At 40.1% G+C, this 17,384-nt stretch overlaps 1 protein-coding gene across 8 annotated transcripts in view; it reads left to right on the top strand.

The window, feature by feature from the left end:
- LOC129701230 (single-stranded DNA-binding protein 3) overlaps positions 1-17,384 on the top strand; it is a 161,256-nt gene that overhangs the window by 103,150 nt on the left and 40,722 nt on the right. For all 8 annotated transcript variants that reach the window (XM_055642345.1, XM_055642347.1, XM_055642343.1 and 5 more), the window contains exon 5: positions 10,020-10,106. In XM_055642345.1, coding sequence (XP_055498320.1) covers positions 10,020-10,106 — 87 coding nt within the window. The remainder of the gene's footprint in view (positions 1-10,019; positions 10,107-17,384) is intronic.

The following is a 17,384-nucleotide window of genomic DNA, read 5'->3' as shown; positions in this document are numbered from 1 at the left end:
ATGTATAACAGCAATTCCAACTGCCTTGTTTGCCACTTCATCGTGATCAGTTAACTGCGCAATCTTGAGCTCGGCTCCATCTGCACAGAGGTTAGGAAAACTGTAGTGTGGATTGAAGCCCTCAATGAACTAATTCCAGAGAAGAATTTTTTTTTTCCCTTTCTGTCTCTGTCTTTGTCTTTAAGAAGACCTTTGGGATTGAGGATGAATTGATTCGATCTCCAATTCATTGGTGTCTGATGAAATGAGTGGGACCCATTACAGATGAGGCAGGAGATGCTGTCAGATTTCAGGCAGGTGGGTCAGCAATACGAGAGACAGTGAGACATTAAAGCCTGGAGTAACTCAGTGGGACAGGCAGCGTCTCTGGAGGGAAGGAATGAATGGGTGACGTTTTGGTTCGAGACTCCTCTTCACTTTGTAGAAGGGTCTCAACCCAAAACGTCACCCATTCCTTCTCTCCAGAGATGCTTCCTGTCTCGCTGAGTTACTCCAGCTTTTTGTGTATATCTTTGGTTTAAACCAGCATCTGCGGTTCCTTCTGACATACGAGAGGCAGTGCTCCTTCTGTCATTTTGCTGAGCTTCTGCATGTTCCTGGCAAAGACACCAGAAGTTGACAGTTGAAAATGACCTGAACTAGCTCTCAGTTGATCCCTTCTCCAATTTGATCAATCATGGAATTCCACGCGATGGAAAGGATGTTGTACTTCCAATGAAGTGCTTTTGAGAATGTACATGTTTTTTGTCCTGTTCCCTTGCTGAGATGTCTTTGTGGAGACTACCTGTTTTGGAACTCTCGTGATGGGCATGTGAATAATTGGACTTGCTAATTTGAGCTGATTAATTGTAATTTGAGCTGCAATGCTGGGGTGTTGGCCTGGGAGAGGATGTTGATATTTGTCCATTTACTGTGGATTTAGAGGATTTTACAGATACTACTTTGGTCTTTGGAGCAGAGAGGACGATGTATACTCTCACCTTCAGCTTTGTGCCAAGTTTCAGGTCTTAATTTTTGAGAGCACTTTCTTCCTCAGGTATTCAAGGGCATGAGAGGAAATACTGAATTTCCCAATGGACATATGAAAAATCATCCATTTTGCTAGGATCTTGATTCCGATCTTTATTGTCAGGAAGGGGGATGTTTTTGTGTAAGGGGGAAGGTTAGAGGGAATATTTTTGGTTGTGGATGCTTAGTGTAAGGCCCATTCCGCTGTATGCTTCAATAAACAAAATGTCTAGGGACAGTTTGGCCTCTGAGAAAGCGCACACTTAATGTGGTCTGTCTTACAGCTCAGTGAACGATGTTGCAGTGACGTTAATTCTGTAATGAGGTTGATTTAGGACGAGCAGTTTCCCATTTGCACTACAGATAAACTCCACTCCCGTGCAACAGTTGCTGAAGATGAGCCACTTTGCAGGGAAAAATACTCCACTTGCTTCATAACCCTAGTAAGACTTTCTGTTGAATTGTGTGTTGCTTTGGACTATATACCACAGGAGGGATATTGAAGCAATAAAGGATGATGCTGGTACTCTCGGCTGTTTAGTGTGAAGACCAATCCTTTCAACTGGGAAGATTGAGGGAATTCATTAGAGGAATTGAAAGATGAAGAGTGAGAGGAAATGGAAACTGACTCCTCTAAGCGCTCGAGTTCCAGAACAAATGGATATAAATTTTAAATTTTGGATAGTAAACAAGAATGCTTTTGTTTTACATGCAGGTGGTGAAATGCAAAGATCACTTTAGTAATTGGAGCTGAGACCAGGTTAATGTTCCAAAAGTGCCTGGTTGTAGGAGAAAAGTGAATAAAAGGATTTGAACAGCATGACATTTCTACCAAGATATTTAGTGTCCATTCATTTTATTCTTGAATTCTTTAAGAAGCAGGGCTAACGGGTTGGGTTTGGAGGTGGGAGTGTAGAGAATGAGCATGTGCTCCAAGGGAACAGTGCAGAGATAAAAGTGCTAACCTTGGAAATGCCCATTAGAGAGTGATTGGAATGATTGTTCCAAAGCCCTGTTCTAGTTGTGCCCACAAAATGGAAGATAGTTTAGTTTAGAGATACAAGCCTTCAGCCCACCTGGTTCGTGCCAACCAGCGATTGCCGCAAATTAACAGTATCCTACACACACAAGACACAATTTTAACATTTACCAAGCCAATTTACCTACAAACCTGAACGTCTTTGGAGTGTGGGTGGATTCCGAAGATCTCGGAGAAAACCCACGTGGTCACGTGGAGAACGTACAGACAGCACCCGTAGTCTGGATCAAACCCAAGGCTCTGGCGCTGTAAGGCAGCAACTTTACTGCTGTGCCACCGTGCTGCCCACTGCAACAAATGAGAATGCTCATTTAAATTTTCCTTGCTGTTCGTGCAATACACAAGCCAAAGTATGAGGGGGGTGCTATTATTTACTTGGCTATCTGCCATTGTAGATGAAGCTTTAATTTTTGTCATATAATGCCTCGGGCAATCTTTGTGATAAAGCAAAATCAAAGTAGCTTCATAGAAAAGTCTGGATGGGCACCTTTGTTGTATGCAGGAGTATTCGGGATAGCAGCTTTAAAAAGAGAACATACAAAGACTGGTGTATCAAGTGAGCAGAGGTATCCATGCGGCAACTATGAATGGTGACAAGAGTTCGCTCTCATAATATTCCACGAGATGTAGGAAACCAGATTAAAAAAGATAACATGCCATTTCCTGCAACTTCCTTTCTCCATTATCTCCACCTCTTAGAATTGAATACATAAGCAAAAGTTCACGAAGACACAAAAAATGAAGCTTCAGTCTTAAGAAGGGTCCTGGCCCAAAACGTCATCTGTCCATTTCCCCGAAGAATTATCTGTCCTTTTCTCTCCAACGACACTGCCTGGCCTGCTGAGTTCCTCCAGCAGTTATTTTTTGCCCGAAGGTTCATTGCCGAGGTGTAAAAAATAGGAATGTGGATGAGATAATGGTGACTTTGGCTCCTGTAGAATTGTACAGCATTTCTGGATTTGTGAGTGTTTTAGTGGAGAACGTGTAAACATTGTTCTGTGTTGATGAATTCTGGACTCTTTACAAATCTGAAACTTCAGCGTGCATGGAACTTTGATGACAGACTAACATATTTGCAAGAAATTTAAAAAAAAACATGATACTGGAGTGATTCTGCGGGTCAGGCAGCATCTCTGGAGAACATGGATAGGTGAAGTTTTGGGTCAGGACCAATCTTCAGTCTGACCCCCTGAGTTACTCCAGCACTGTGTAAACCAGCATCTGCAGGTCCTTGTTTCTCAATTTTTCTAAATATTCCAGACCATTGGATGATATTTCTGTTAGTGCCCCAAAACTTTTAATTGACTTTTTATAGACATTTCATTGTAATATACACCAAGATAATGGTGGAGTGTGGTAACTCTTTGCTCTATCTACCAATACGTGCACTCCCTTTTAAATCCTTTCTACCTGTAAATCTATCACCATTTCTAAATGGTTGAATTTTTGTTTAATATTCTGCACTTTGTATCTACCGCTTTGCTCTACCTAATGTACATGAAGTATAATGGTGTGCCTCAGGGTTCGGAGCTGGGCCTGTTACTGTTTTGCCATCTATTCTACATCAATGATTTGGATGAGAACATACAGGGCAAGATTAGTAAGTTTTTCGATGATACAAAGGTGAGTGGTTTTGCAGATAGTGAAGATGGTTGTGAAAGATTGCAGCAGGATCTGGGTCGTTTGGCTAGGTGGGCTGAGCAATGGTTGATGGAATTTAATACTGAGGAGTGTGAGGTGTTGTACTTTGGGACGTCGAACAAGGTCAGGACCTACACAGTAAATTATAGGTCTCTGGGTAGTGTTGTAGAGCAGAGGGGTCTAGGAGTATAGGTGCATGGCTCCTTGAAGGTCGAGTCGCAGGTGGTCAAAAAGGCTTTTGGCACTTTGGCCTTCATCAGTCAGAGTATTGAGTATAGAAGTTGTGATGTCATGTTGCAGTTGTTGTCAAGAGACTTTGGAGAGACTGCATTTGTGTTCAGTTCTGGGCACCATGTTATAGGAAAGATATTGTCAAGCTTGAAAGGATTCATAAAAGATTTACGAGGATGTTACCAGGACTAGAGGGTGTGAGACTAGAGGGGAGAGGTTGAGTAGGTTGGGTCCCTATTCCATGGGGCGCAGGAGGATGAGGAGGGATCTTATAGAGGTGTACAAAATCATGAGAGGAAAAAAATAGGGTAGATGAACAGAGTCTCTTGCTCAGAGTAGGGGAATCGAGGACCAGAGGACATAGGTTCAATGTGAAGGGGAAAAGATTTAATAGGAATCCGAGGGGTAACTTTTTCACACAAAGGGTGATGGGTGTATGGAACAAGCTGCCAGAGGAGGTAGTTGAAGCTGCGAATATCCCATCATTTGAGGAACAGTTAGACAGGTACATGGAGAGGACAAAATGTGTTGGAAAAGAAAGGTCTCGACCCAAAATATCACCCATTCCTTCTCTCTTCATGCTGCCTGTCACACTGAGTTACTCCAGCATTTTGTGTCTATGTGGATGGACAGATTTGGAGGGATATGGACAGGCAAGCGCAGGCAAGTGGGACTAGTATAGCTGGGACATTGGCTGGTTGGCGAGTTGGGCTGAAGGGCCCGTTTCCACACTGTTTGAAACTGTGATATGAAATAGTGACTGTACGAGTCTAAGTCTGAAGAAGGGTTGCTGCCTGACCCGCTGAGTTACTCCAGCACCTTTTCTGTCCTATTGAGTTTGACTTGTATTTATGTATAGTATTATTATTTGATCTGCTTGGATAGCATGTAAAACAAAACTTTTCACTGTGCCTTGGTACACATGATAATAATAAACCAAAACTTAACTTTCCAGTAAACCGGGCAGGTTTAATGGAAGTACAGGAACTGAAGCCGCAGAGAGTGGAAAGGGAGCACGTGAGCCAGATGCCAAACCAACAAGATCTTCGAATAATTGGATAGCAGATTATCAGTGTTTTACTGATTTGAAAGAATTGGCTGTTTGTTTATTCATAATCTTTTGAATCATTATATTGTATACTTGCATTGTTTGCTGTACTTTAAGCTCTGAGTTTTTAATTTATTTGACGGCAACACTTCTATGTTTGCCATTTTAATGAAATTAACGCATTCTCACAGATATATTCACCGAGTGTAAGGAAAAATGGCAAGTCACAATATGTTAAACCCTGAAGTAGATGTTGTGGTGTATGAGTCTTTTTTTTGCATTCTCAATGTGCAGTCTGTTGAGTTGGGAATTCTACCTCCAGTATCTGCTGCAATCGCCTGAAATATATTTAATATTTAATGAACTGAGTACTGCTGCTGTTATATATGAGATTGCAAGGGAAGGTAAAAAATTATGCAGTAATTTCTGGTGCAGTTTTTGTTACTTGCTAGTTTTAATTGTAACTATTGAGATGTTTTACAATTGTTTGGAAGTTTGTGTAAAGGTGGTCGTGGTTGGGTTGACTCTTAATACATGAAGTTATTTTTCTCTGTTCTTTATTGCCTCTAAGCTATGGAGAGGGCTGTGTGATCCAGCTGGAGATTGTCATGGCTCTTGCAGGCCACTGAATAAATAATGGGGGATGGGCAATCTAGTAAAATGGTAGCCTCTACAAATATCTCGTTCTGGAGTAAGATGAGTGACCAAAAAGACACATGAGGGTAGTTACTCAAATAAGAATGGAGGTTCAAAGGTAGTGAAGACAAAATGTTCAGCGGCAAGTGTTTGAAAACTTACCACAGATAGATGCCGGAAACCTGAAATACTTTCTAATTAAAATGTCCTCTCACCTCTGCCGAGTTTCACTGGATAAATATGTTCCTTGTTTAATGATAAAGACCAAGAAGATCCCATCTTTGACAGGTTGGCTGTCACCAATTTTGCTCGGATAATGCAGAAAAATATACATCATGGTGACCACCTGAATGAGGGTCACCAATTTTGCACTTCCTTTAAATATGATATGAACTTGAAATATGGATAATTTTGACATGACTTTGTTTATTCTTTGTTTCCTTTGATCAGCTTTGCATTGCATTGTTATAGCTGTTGTAATTTGCCTTTAGGAAAGATGTCAGATATTTGGTTAGGTCAGTAAGTAACAGGAACTCGTGTGTGTGGTACCGGCCTAAATGAGACTTGTTGAATTTAGTTTTCCAGATGAGGTTTGATGGAAACTTTATTTTTGATTTTTTTTAAATACTGTATCACAACAGCTGCGTTAGTTACTTGATCTCTTGATCATTCTCCTCAAAGCAGACCTGCCGAGAGAAGCTAAGAGTCCCTTAACAGATGCTGATTATAGGGTTATAGAGTAATTGAGCGTGGAAACAGGTCAGCCCAACTTGCCCACACCGGCCAACATCTCTCATCTACACTAGTACCAGGTGCCTGCATTTGGCCCATATCCCTCTGAACTTGACGGGTCCCTCTAAACGAAAATGTTGAATATAGGATTTCTTAATCTGGCTGTTCTGTTGTCACTGTTCAATATTGCTTCTGATATCAATTACTTCTTTGGTGATTGAGTTGTAGAGATGGGAAATTTTTGCTTTTGATCACATTTTGGGAACATTTTGTAAACATTTTAGATCTTAGTACAAAATAAACATCTACTTATGAATAATTTTGCAACCATTCTGAATTTTGGGCTTTTTTTATGGGTTGTCAGATGTAAATAAGAGTAATCTTAACATTATCTTCTACTTGGTTTCCAGAATTTTTCATCTTCCCTTTTTCCTCCACCTCTTCTGCTAGAATGTGTTTTATGGTATTGCACCCAGTTTTGACTTCACATGGTGAGGTGACTTGACCTGGTAGTCTGATCTTGTTCCCGGTCTGTGGTATATTTCAAGATGTGATTTTGTTTCTCTCTCCAACCAAGCCAAGTGACTTGATGTCATTACAGTGACCACATCACTAATGGCGAAGGACTTGTTTAAGTATATTGTGGATTCAATGTGAATGCTTTTGCTTAAAAGTCGAGTGTAAGAAAGTGCACGTTCTGCTTTCAACCTTGCTCATTTTTTTTGATTGAAACTGAAGCTCCTTCTTTACCTTCTCTTCTTAAAAACTGTAGCCAATGTTGGTTTTCTCTGTACCTCCTTGATTTGCTCTTGCTCTTCATACAAGAATATATTGTTAGTGTAGGAAGAAACTGCAGATGCTGGTTTAAACCAAAGGTAGATGCAAAAAGCTGGGATAACTCAGCAGGTCAGACTGCATCTCTGGAGAAAAGGAATGGGTGATGTTTTGGGTTGAGACCCTTCTTCAGACTTTAGTCTTTGCCATTCTAAATCCTGTTTTCTTCTCTGCTCTACCACCACATTCCAATTTTTCTTCATTTTCTTGGTGATTATTTCTATGAATTTTGGTCTGTATTTTGCATTCCGCAGGTAAGCGATAAATCAATCATCACTGACCTCCTAGAAATCTGCTATTACGATCTAATACTTTGCATGCCAAGCACTATTTGCACTGAGCCTTGAATCCTGGTGGGAGGGGGAGGGGGGGAATGCCCATCAACCTGCTGAAAGGGCAACTGCACTAAAGAATTTTTGCAACAAGTGAGAAGTAAAAACCTAAATTTTGGTAATATTTTAAACATTTTGTGCTGTGCAAAAATAATGATTGGCACATTTTTGGTGTGAAACGGTTGAAATTTAAACGTAAAAATGAGCATTTTAAAAGCCATTGTTTTTAAATTAAATTAAAAATTACATGTAAATTTAGTTATTGGGGTTACTGAGGTTATTTAATTGCTGTGGCTTGGATGGCAGTTTAGAAACTTGCTTCCAGCACTCGTTACAAATCAGGGTAGTTCACTGGAATAGTTAGTAACCATCTGTGGTTCTCACACCGATTTCTGAAGATCCTGTTGGAAATGGTCTCAAAACAATGCATGCTGGTGAAAGAGCAGGAAATCAGGGCCAACAATTTCTGGATTTCGCCATCTTAATTGCATATTTGGGATGTTGTACTTTTAATTGCAAATAAGAATAGTGAACGCTGACAGCTTCATTGTAGCTGCAAGTCTGGGTCATTAATTTACTCTATGGGTTAGCTCTGTTTACTTTGAAGACGAAAATACCATTCACTCTTTAAACAAGACCCAAGCCGTAGTAAGTTTAAAAGAACAAAAAACTAAAATGATTACATATCAAATGAATCATTAAATAATATTTGAGTTAATGTTAAGGATGTAAATGTGTTGACTCTAAATAGAGCCGAATTGGATAAGAATCAGAATGTGCGATATTTACTACAATCAATTCTTATAAAAGAACAGTACCGCTGACTAGTTTAGTTTTATTTAATAAAAAATCAATTGAGGTTCAAAATATCTCAACTGTAAGATAACGCTGCCAGCAAATAATGTTCTGTCTTGGAGCAATTAGCATTCTGTTCTTAATATGAAATGTGAGGGTAATTGTATATCAGCAACTTGGTTAGAAACAATTTCTAAACAGCTCAGTACAAAAGACATGATACTACCTCATGTTCCATCTGATAACGTGTGCTCTGAAAATCCATTAGTGAATGCCAAGTCTGGCCATGGCCCCCTAATTGCAACACTGCTACACCCCCTCCATTTCCTGTAGCAAATTGTAAGGCTGAAGATAAGGTGGTGGTGGGTGTATTGAACAAGATGCCAGAGGAGGGAGTTGGGGCTGGTACTATCCCAACTATTAAGAAACAATTAGACTGGTACATGGATGGGACAGGTTCGGAGGGATATGGACCAAACGCATGCAGGTGGGACATGTAGCTGGGGCATGTTGGCCAGTGTGGGAAAGTTGTGCTGAGGGGCCTGTTTCTGCACTGTATCACTCTACAATGACAAAGCATGTTGGTGCATGAGTCATCTAATGCAGTGTTACAGAGTTTACATGTTTGGACAAAACCTTGTGGAGTGTTTTGCAAATATTTTTCCCACTGAGCTATAACAAACACACTGGGAGTTATAATGGCACAAACCATTGAATTTCTGCACCCTTGTTCTGCTAGGTTCTGAGGCTTAAGATGCTGAGATGTAAACTTGTCACGGACCATGCTTGCTGGGAAGAGAAACGGCACCATTAGATGTAGATAAAACGCGAGGACAGAAACATTACACTTTTAAGAAGAGAGAGGGTGAGAAGAGGATACGTTTCTAGCATAACGAGCTTACAAAAGGGTCTGTTTGGTTTAACAGCTTCCAAGTGTGTGAGGAGAACAGTCAATTTAGTAGGTGAAAAGACTGTGACATAGACTGTGACGAGCTTCCAGAACCATGCAAAAAGGAATTGTGGTAATTGGGCACAGATTTATTTCTCTTGTAAGAGGATCTTGTACTGTGGCAGTGAGTATATCGAGTATAAATGTCCCAATTTTGAACTCATTCCTGTTTTGAGATATCAGATAAAAATCATCTCTTCCTGTTAATTACTGTCTAGTGACCCCCTATTGGAAAATTCCTACGTGGACAGGCTTAGATTCAGCTGTGGTACTGCAGGTCAAATAGAGGGCTGGGTTCCAATGTGAATGCTGACACGTAAACTGCTGCAAAGAACTATTTCCAAGGAATTGGGACACTCCTGGGGGAAAATATGGGAAGATTGTAGGATGTAGTTGCAAAGTAGAAAGGACGTGGAAGGTGTGAATAGAAAGCATTGGGTGTGAGAGAACAGAATTTATCTGATGTGGAGGAAGGTTTAAACCATGCAGATGCTGGTTTAAACCGAAGATAGACACAAAAAGCTGGAGTAACTCACCGGGTCAAACAGCATCTCTAGAGATAAGGAATAGGTGACATTTCGGGTTGAGACCCTGACCCAAAACATCACCTAGTCCTTTTCTCTCAAGATGCTGTCTGACCCGCTGAGTTACCCCAGCTATTTGTGTCTATCTTGAATTTAATTGATTCGCACCAAGTCTAACCTTTGCTAACAGAGGAACAGTGAAGTCTGTCAATTACAGTTTGAACCTGAATGTTGGTTTTATTTCTTGCAGAGTGCAGCAGCGGCACCAAGTCCAGTGCTTGGAAACATTCCACCCAGTGACGGGGTACCAGGCCCCATTCCTCCAGGATTTTTTCAGGTAAAAAAAAAAGTTGTCTTATCCTAATTGTTTTGTCCCATTTATGCCGGATTTAACAAAACCTGTTTGTATTATAAAATACTATTTTGCTGAAAAAGTGTTATTTGTTTCTTTGAAGAGTTTACTATGGTTGGGAAAGTTATGAGTGATTTAAAGCCCCCTCAAGGTGTCTCCAATCGGTTGATCCAGTTTTATGGTGTCTGTGATTGAGTGGGTGAGCCATGCACCATTACATTTCGTAGGCTGAGAGTCGAGATTCAAATGGGCAGCTAAAAATGGCAGGAAGATGGAAAAACAAAGTTTCCTTCTCGGTTGAGTGTTCTCAATATCCAAATTTTGGTCTGCTTGCAGTGCTTTTTAATCTTATTTTTATCTTTGGTCGTTGTAAGTTTTGTTTGAAGATCTGAAATATTTGCCTGGTTGAAGGTGCCTGGATGAGCTTGAGATGTCCAGCAGGCAGCCTGACAACGATCTAATTTCTGTCCACTAATTCCTCATTGGAGTCTTGTATCAGGGGATGGTGCTGATGAAGCAGAGTGTGAGGCCCCTGCCATCTTATTAATGATTAGTGTTTCCTTTATTAAATGTTTAAAAAAAATAAGCTGTGGTAATACTTTATAATTTCAAAATGTCCCCTAAACCCTGTACAGCCAAATAAGTGTTTGCAAAGATCAATTGCCATTGAAACATCCAAAGGTATTAATATAGAGGTCTTTACACTGAAAATCAGTCAGAATCATGCACATAGAAATAGGACTGACCAGCTCACTGAGTCTGTGGCAATTGATAAAAATCTTAAATAATCTCTCTTTCTTCTTGCGTTCCCATCAATTGTTCAAGTTCAAGTGAATTTATTGTCATGTGTCCCTGTATAGGACAATGAAATTCTTGCTTTGCTTCAGCACACAGAACATAGTAGGCATTTATTACAGAACAGATAAGTGTGTCCATATGCCATAATATAAATGTATACACACATAAATACAATGCGCGCACACACACACACACACACACACACACACACACACACACACACACACACACACACACACACACACACACACACACACACACACACACACACACACACACACACACACACAATTGTCCTCAGGTTCGACCTCTCACTTGCACACTAAGGGGCAATTTGCAGTGGCCTGTTAACTTTGCTCCTGCTATCTTTGGGATGAAGAAATCAGACCATGTGGGAAGAAACTAGAGCATCCAGAGAAAACTGAATTGGGCACAGGAAATATGTGCGCGCTCCATACAGACGGCCCTTGAGTTCAGGAATGAACCCGGGTTCCTGGAGTTGTGGAACCGCAGCTCAGCTAACTGCACCGCCGTTACACAAGAAAATGTAGGAGCATTTTGCAGGAGCATTATTGAAGAAAATTGATCCAGGGTCTTATGAAATTGGGGCAAGTGGTCAGAGAGGTAGATTTAAAGGCACATCTCAGAACTTGATTCCTTGACAGCTGAAGACATAGATGCCAATGATGGAGTTGTGAAAAGCTGATCATTGCCAAAATTAGAGTGGGACAGATGGCACAAGAGATTATTGGGATAATGATGGGCAAGGCTATGGAGGAATTAAAAAATGAATGTTTAATTTCAAAATTAATTTTGAGTAAGTCAGTCAACACTGGGTCAATGGTGAATCCAGCTTAGTAAATGTTTAGACAGAGGCAGCAACATTTTAGATTCCATCAAATTTACGGTAAGTATGCTGGCCAGAAGAGTGGTGATTGTCACAGATGCAAGCAGCAAGGGTGAGAGTTTGAGAGGCTAGCCAAGCTGAGGAAAGGATGGAGATCAGGAAACATGATATTGACAATAACATGGATGTGCAGTGTGATGCTCATCTCGAGATTAAACAGAAAACAAAGACTGCAGACAATCTTATTCCATTTTTGTTATTTGCCAGGAAAATGGATGAAGCCATTAACAAAGGGAGGGGTTTGCAATTCCGATACAAAGACAATGGGATAGATTTTCCAAGATAATGCTGTTCTGTGTTCTTGAATGGAAAGATTTGCATACCCATCATAAGAGAAGATACTTCTTGCATTGATTCCTCTACAATCCAGACCATCATCTGCCATTTCTATGTACCAACCACAAATTGAGTCATAGAATCAAAAGAAGGGATTGCTTTCTTCAATAAATAGTTTTGTTCATTGAATTTGGAACTCGTAGTTGAATTGGCATCAGGATTGAGAGTATTTTGCAAGATTTAGTATTTGCCCTAGCTCAACCTGTGTTTGAGTTTACCCAAATTTCTATTATGTTTTCGAACATATGTCATGTAACAACAATTAGGAATTGGCCATTTGTCCCTCCAACCTTGCTCTGTTATTCAACTTAGTTTATACTTATTCCCCAGCCTTGTCCCAATACCCTTTGATTCCTTTGATATCAGCTTCTTGTCTGTCAGCCCTTCTGTTTTAACATTCTCAACTTTGTTTTAAATTCCATCTTAACTCTGCCCTCATTTCTCATTCTATCTTCCCAGCCCCACTAATCTCATGCCCATGTTCATCTCCAATTCTGGCCTTTGAGCAATGGTCTGCCAATTCCTTGGTCTGCCGTTCAAAGCCACCTCAGAGGTTCCAAGCTCTGACATTTTCTCCTTAACTCCCTCTCTCTCTCTCTCTCTCTCTCTCTCTCATCATATTTAAGGCACTAATTTAAAATTAGGGTAACTTGTCATTGGTTCTCCGCACTGACTTGTTCATAATTTGGTCCTAATAACTGCCTTGGGATGTTTTACATTGTTTTAAAATTATGTTGCCTGTTGGCTTCGTTTCTGTTGGTCACTACTGCTCCAAAATGTTGTCAAGTAGTTGAGTTTATATAAAAAAAATAAAAATGGGAATGCTGGAAATCTAAAATATCATCCGAAAATGCTGGCAATACTCAGCAGGTCAGGCGGTTCCTGTGGGAAGAGAACCGTTAACCTTCCAAGTTTCAGGTTTGATCCTGACACGTTAACTTTGTTTCTCTTCCCACAGATTTAGCCTGACCCTGCTGAGTATTACCAGTGTTTTATGTTATCATTGTAGCTGAGTTAGTAGATGAGTCTTGAGTATGGTGTGTAAAAGCTTTAGACGGGGTAATTCTAGAAAGGATTCTGGTGGTGTTACTTTATGGTAACCCTTTATTGGCGTCTGTTAGAAGTTGGCACATTTTGATGATCATTTCTGGTGGGCTTGGACACAGGACCCTTGCATTCCATCAACTTCATAGTGCTCTGTAGGAGTTCCTTTCCCGAATGGGCTATTACAGAGCAGCAAATGTCCAAACAGCAATATTCTTTTGTACCTCAGCATCCTTGAATGATGGAACCGTTTGGTTCATCTGCATCTGCTGGCTCTTTGAAAGGGTCTCACCCCATAGCCATGCATGAGTTTCACGACACATTCCTCTCTGAAAGCTACTATTAATTCAGCATTCATGAACACTTTGGACAATGCAATCTAGATCAGTGTTGATTTAAAACAATCCAACGTCATCCCTGATGGTTTTAAGCCGGAGACTTCTAATTAAGGTTCTGCTTACAATTCGAAACAGCTGCCTGTTTCCTATATGAAAGTATTTTACAATTTTGAACCGTGTTCTAACTTTGGCTTTAACAAGAACAATCTCAGATTTTTAGTCTCGTTCTGCTAGGTCTATTCACTCTCATTGAGGCTTTGATATTCAGAAAGGGGGAAGGAAAGACCTGAACTGATTGTGAAACATATACATTGCCTACAGTAGAATGGATGGTAAAGATTGCTTGCTTTTCTTGTAAATTGAAAATTTGAATGGGGTTATCATTGTATAGCTTTTAGCTGCATTGGCCCAGTGATGGTTAAAGTAATAGGTGTTGCTTGTTGTGGAGAGCATCCGTTCAGAACCTCAGGAGGGGATTTTATAACAAACATGCTGTCAACTCACCAGAGAGCCAGTTTAAATAGGGTCACATAATGGAAAAGGAAAAATGACATTCATCACAAAGCCAGCAGGCAGACAAGTTAATTATGCAAGCACAGGAAATATGTAAATAGGTATTAGTCTCACACGGGGTCAGAAACTCTGCTTGTCCCAGACCGGGACCAGCAGAGATTATTCTTCAAAGTTTGAGCTAATGGACTTGAAATCATGGACAGGAAAAAAAAATTCTCCAGGGTCCAAATGAGATTAAATACTTGCAGCTCTACCATGGATGGATGGCATTACTACATTTCAAGGGGATTTGTTTTTTAAAAGTACTTCATTGGTTATAAATAACTTAGAGACATCGAGAATGCATGAAGCGCTAAATATGAATGCAGATTCTGTATTTTGCATTGTATCCCTTAGAAAATGGCCTAGAACCATTAGAGATCTTTGCAACAAATGACAGAGCAACAATTAAGTAAATATCAACAAAATGACATGTAACGCACTGTGAAATAGAATTCTTGGTGTGCATTAAATATTTTGTCATTTTTTAATGTTATAAACAAACATAAATTAGCAAGTGGGAAACATGTTGGTTTAGTATGTTTTGTTTCCCCTATATTTGTGTTTCAACATTAAATAAAACATGATTATTGTCACAATTGAAGGGGAGACCAGTTGTGCTCTTGGTCTTTAACTGTTTAATAGTGTGCATGCATCTTGGAACAAAGGACATTTGCTGCTTCCCTATTCAGCCTTTGAATACTTTTCTGAAAACTGTTCCCAGAAACAGTGCGAGGAATTCTCCTTGGCTGATATGGCAAAAAGAGTGATCATAAATGACTTTTGAGAAGTGGGTTTTTTTTCCCCACATGAATGCCATCTCAATGTTTCTCACTGCATGGTGAACAAAGTGTACAACAAAGAGTGCAACTTTAGTTTCTCATCATGATGGCGACCAGTATACAATCCGATCAGCACTGGTAGCATTTTGGTAATCAGCATGAGAGTCGATGATAAATGTTGGCAAGATATCTAGTAGTAAATAATGAAGCTAGGTGAACTTACCCCTGGCCCACGGTTTAAATCTCGTGTTTGCATACTACCTGTCCACTCTTCCCATTAGAATTTCCTATGTCTATAATTCTAATGGGTTCAATGTATATTATGGCATTGCAATTACATTTGACTGCCAATGGAGATGCTGCAGCATTACCAGATTAGCGTTAAGTATGGATCATTTACATGTGGCACTCATTATTCCTACAGCGAGAACAATTTTAAATAAAGCTTTTTAAAATGAGGATGTTATTACTTGTGAATACTCTGATCTTTAATATTTCTGTCCTCTTACAATACCTTCCCATATAAAGATGCTTGTTGTTGGCGTTTCCTGCACAATCACAGAACATTCACTGGTGTAGGTTCTCATTGCTGCTGTGGGTCTTGAGTAGTCAAAGAGGGCATCTTGCGAATTTAATCCTCAAGGCCATTGCAAATGGAATACCCGAGATATAATGTCAGTGTGGAGTCAAACCAAGGATATTTTGAATGTCAGGGGAACAAACAACAAAAGGTGGTGCGTTTATTCTGAGCTGTTCTGGGCACTGAAAAGATAGATGTGCCTTTTGAAGATTTTATCTTTAACATTTTTAGTACCAGAAACAGAGGAACAGATGTTTCACCCATGTATTGGGAGAGATCCGAATTGTTATTGTTCTTACAATTTGGCACCTCTGACATTCTGTCGGCATATGACACAGGACAGCACAGTGGTAGAATTTCTGCCTTAGAGGCAGAGACCAGGATTTCATAGGTGCTGTATGTATGTAGCTTGTACATTCTCCCCGTAACTGTGTGGGTTTTCTCCGGGTGCTCCGGTTTCCTCCCACATTCCAAAGACGTGCAGGTTTGAAGGTTAATTTGCTTCCATGACTTGTCCCCAGTGTGTAGGATAGACCTAGTGCTCGGGTAATTGTTGGTTGCCGTGGACTCAGTGGGCCAAAGGACCTGTTCCCACACTGTATCTCTAAATTGGGCTGTCCTGTATCACTTCACTTAAAAGAACATTAATAAGTTCAGATAATCAGAATTGGCTGGCCATTCAACCACATGCTGGCGTTGCAGACCATTTGATTTCAGCTAATACCTTTGTTGCATAGATACATCATCCAACAGTTTAATTCCATCTCTAAATGATCAGAACTAAAATCCATGTTGACTTCCTCTTTCCCTTGCCCATTCCACCCCACCCACTCAAACTAAGTAAATGGTAAGTTGTAGCATTCCCTACTTTGAATTATCTTGCCGCCTGTTTTTTTTTTGGTGCAAACTTGCTAGGCTGGTGTGATCACTTTGTCTCGCTTCTTTTGTGAAGAATGATTCTTTATGAAGAAAAATCTTCGATTCAAGGTATAGTTTTTGATTTGGAATTCATGGAAGATGTATATCTTTTATACCTGAAATCGGAAACTTTTGGGCTGCAGCAATCAGCGTTACTTTTCTACAAAAACTAGCCATGTAGAGTTTGAACTACCACTGATGAAATGGAAAGTTGCTCATAAATCAATGTCCACTGCTGTGTTTGCTATGTACCAGCAGTTAGCCTGCAGCGTCTTGAATAACAAAGCAGCGAGGATTGTGTGCCAACACTGCCCCCTAATGTTTTTGTAACGTGTTTTTAAGAAGTGAACAATAGAAACATAACCTAAAATTGTGTAGGGCTTTCACAACAGTAGACAGTAAAAATCTTGTGTGCAGGTAGAATTTTTTTGATGACTTTTGAGAAGTGTTGGATGGATTACTGTGTAAACATCGCACCCAGTAAAGTAACGTGACCAGAGATGTTGCCTGTCCCGCTGAGTTACTCTAGCATATTGTGTCTATCTTCAGTGTAAACCGGCATCAGCAGTTCATTCCTAAACGAATGTGACTGTTCAGTTGTCAACTTCAAAAGATGTACTATTCCACAGTCCCACATACGCTTGCAATTTCTATCAATCGTATACATTCATGTTTTTTTTTTTTTTAAATTCCCAGTCACTGCCAACGTAACAATTGAGACCTCACGAGATCAGAAAGCCCTGGATGCTGGTCTTGATACAATAGACCTGATCCATAACTGGTTGGGCAAGCTTCCTGCAAGCGTACACATTGCTATTAGACTTTATCATCAAAGTAAAACTGCCAAATACAATTTTGCACCGCTTCATCCAAAATCTGTATTCTTATCCTTCTGCTGCTTAAATGTGAAATGATATCCCAATGAAAAAAATGTCTGTATGAAGATCTGTCCCCAGCAATATATATATTATTAACTATGCTTTGGGGCAAATTTACCTGACATTGGAC

Source organism: Leucoraja erinacea, chromosome 10 (genome assembly GCF_028641065.1).
Source record: "Leucoraja erinacea ecotype New England chromosome 10, Leri_hhj_1, whole genome shotgun sequence".
NCBI lineage: Eukaryota > Metazoa > Chordata > Chondrichthyes > Rajiformes > Rajidae > Leucoraja > Leucoraja erinaceus.
This window is presented reverse-complemented; position numbering and strand designations above follow the sequence as displayed.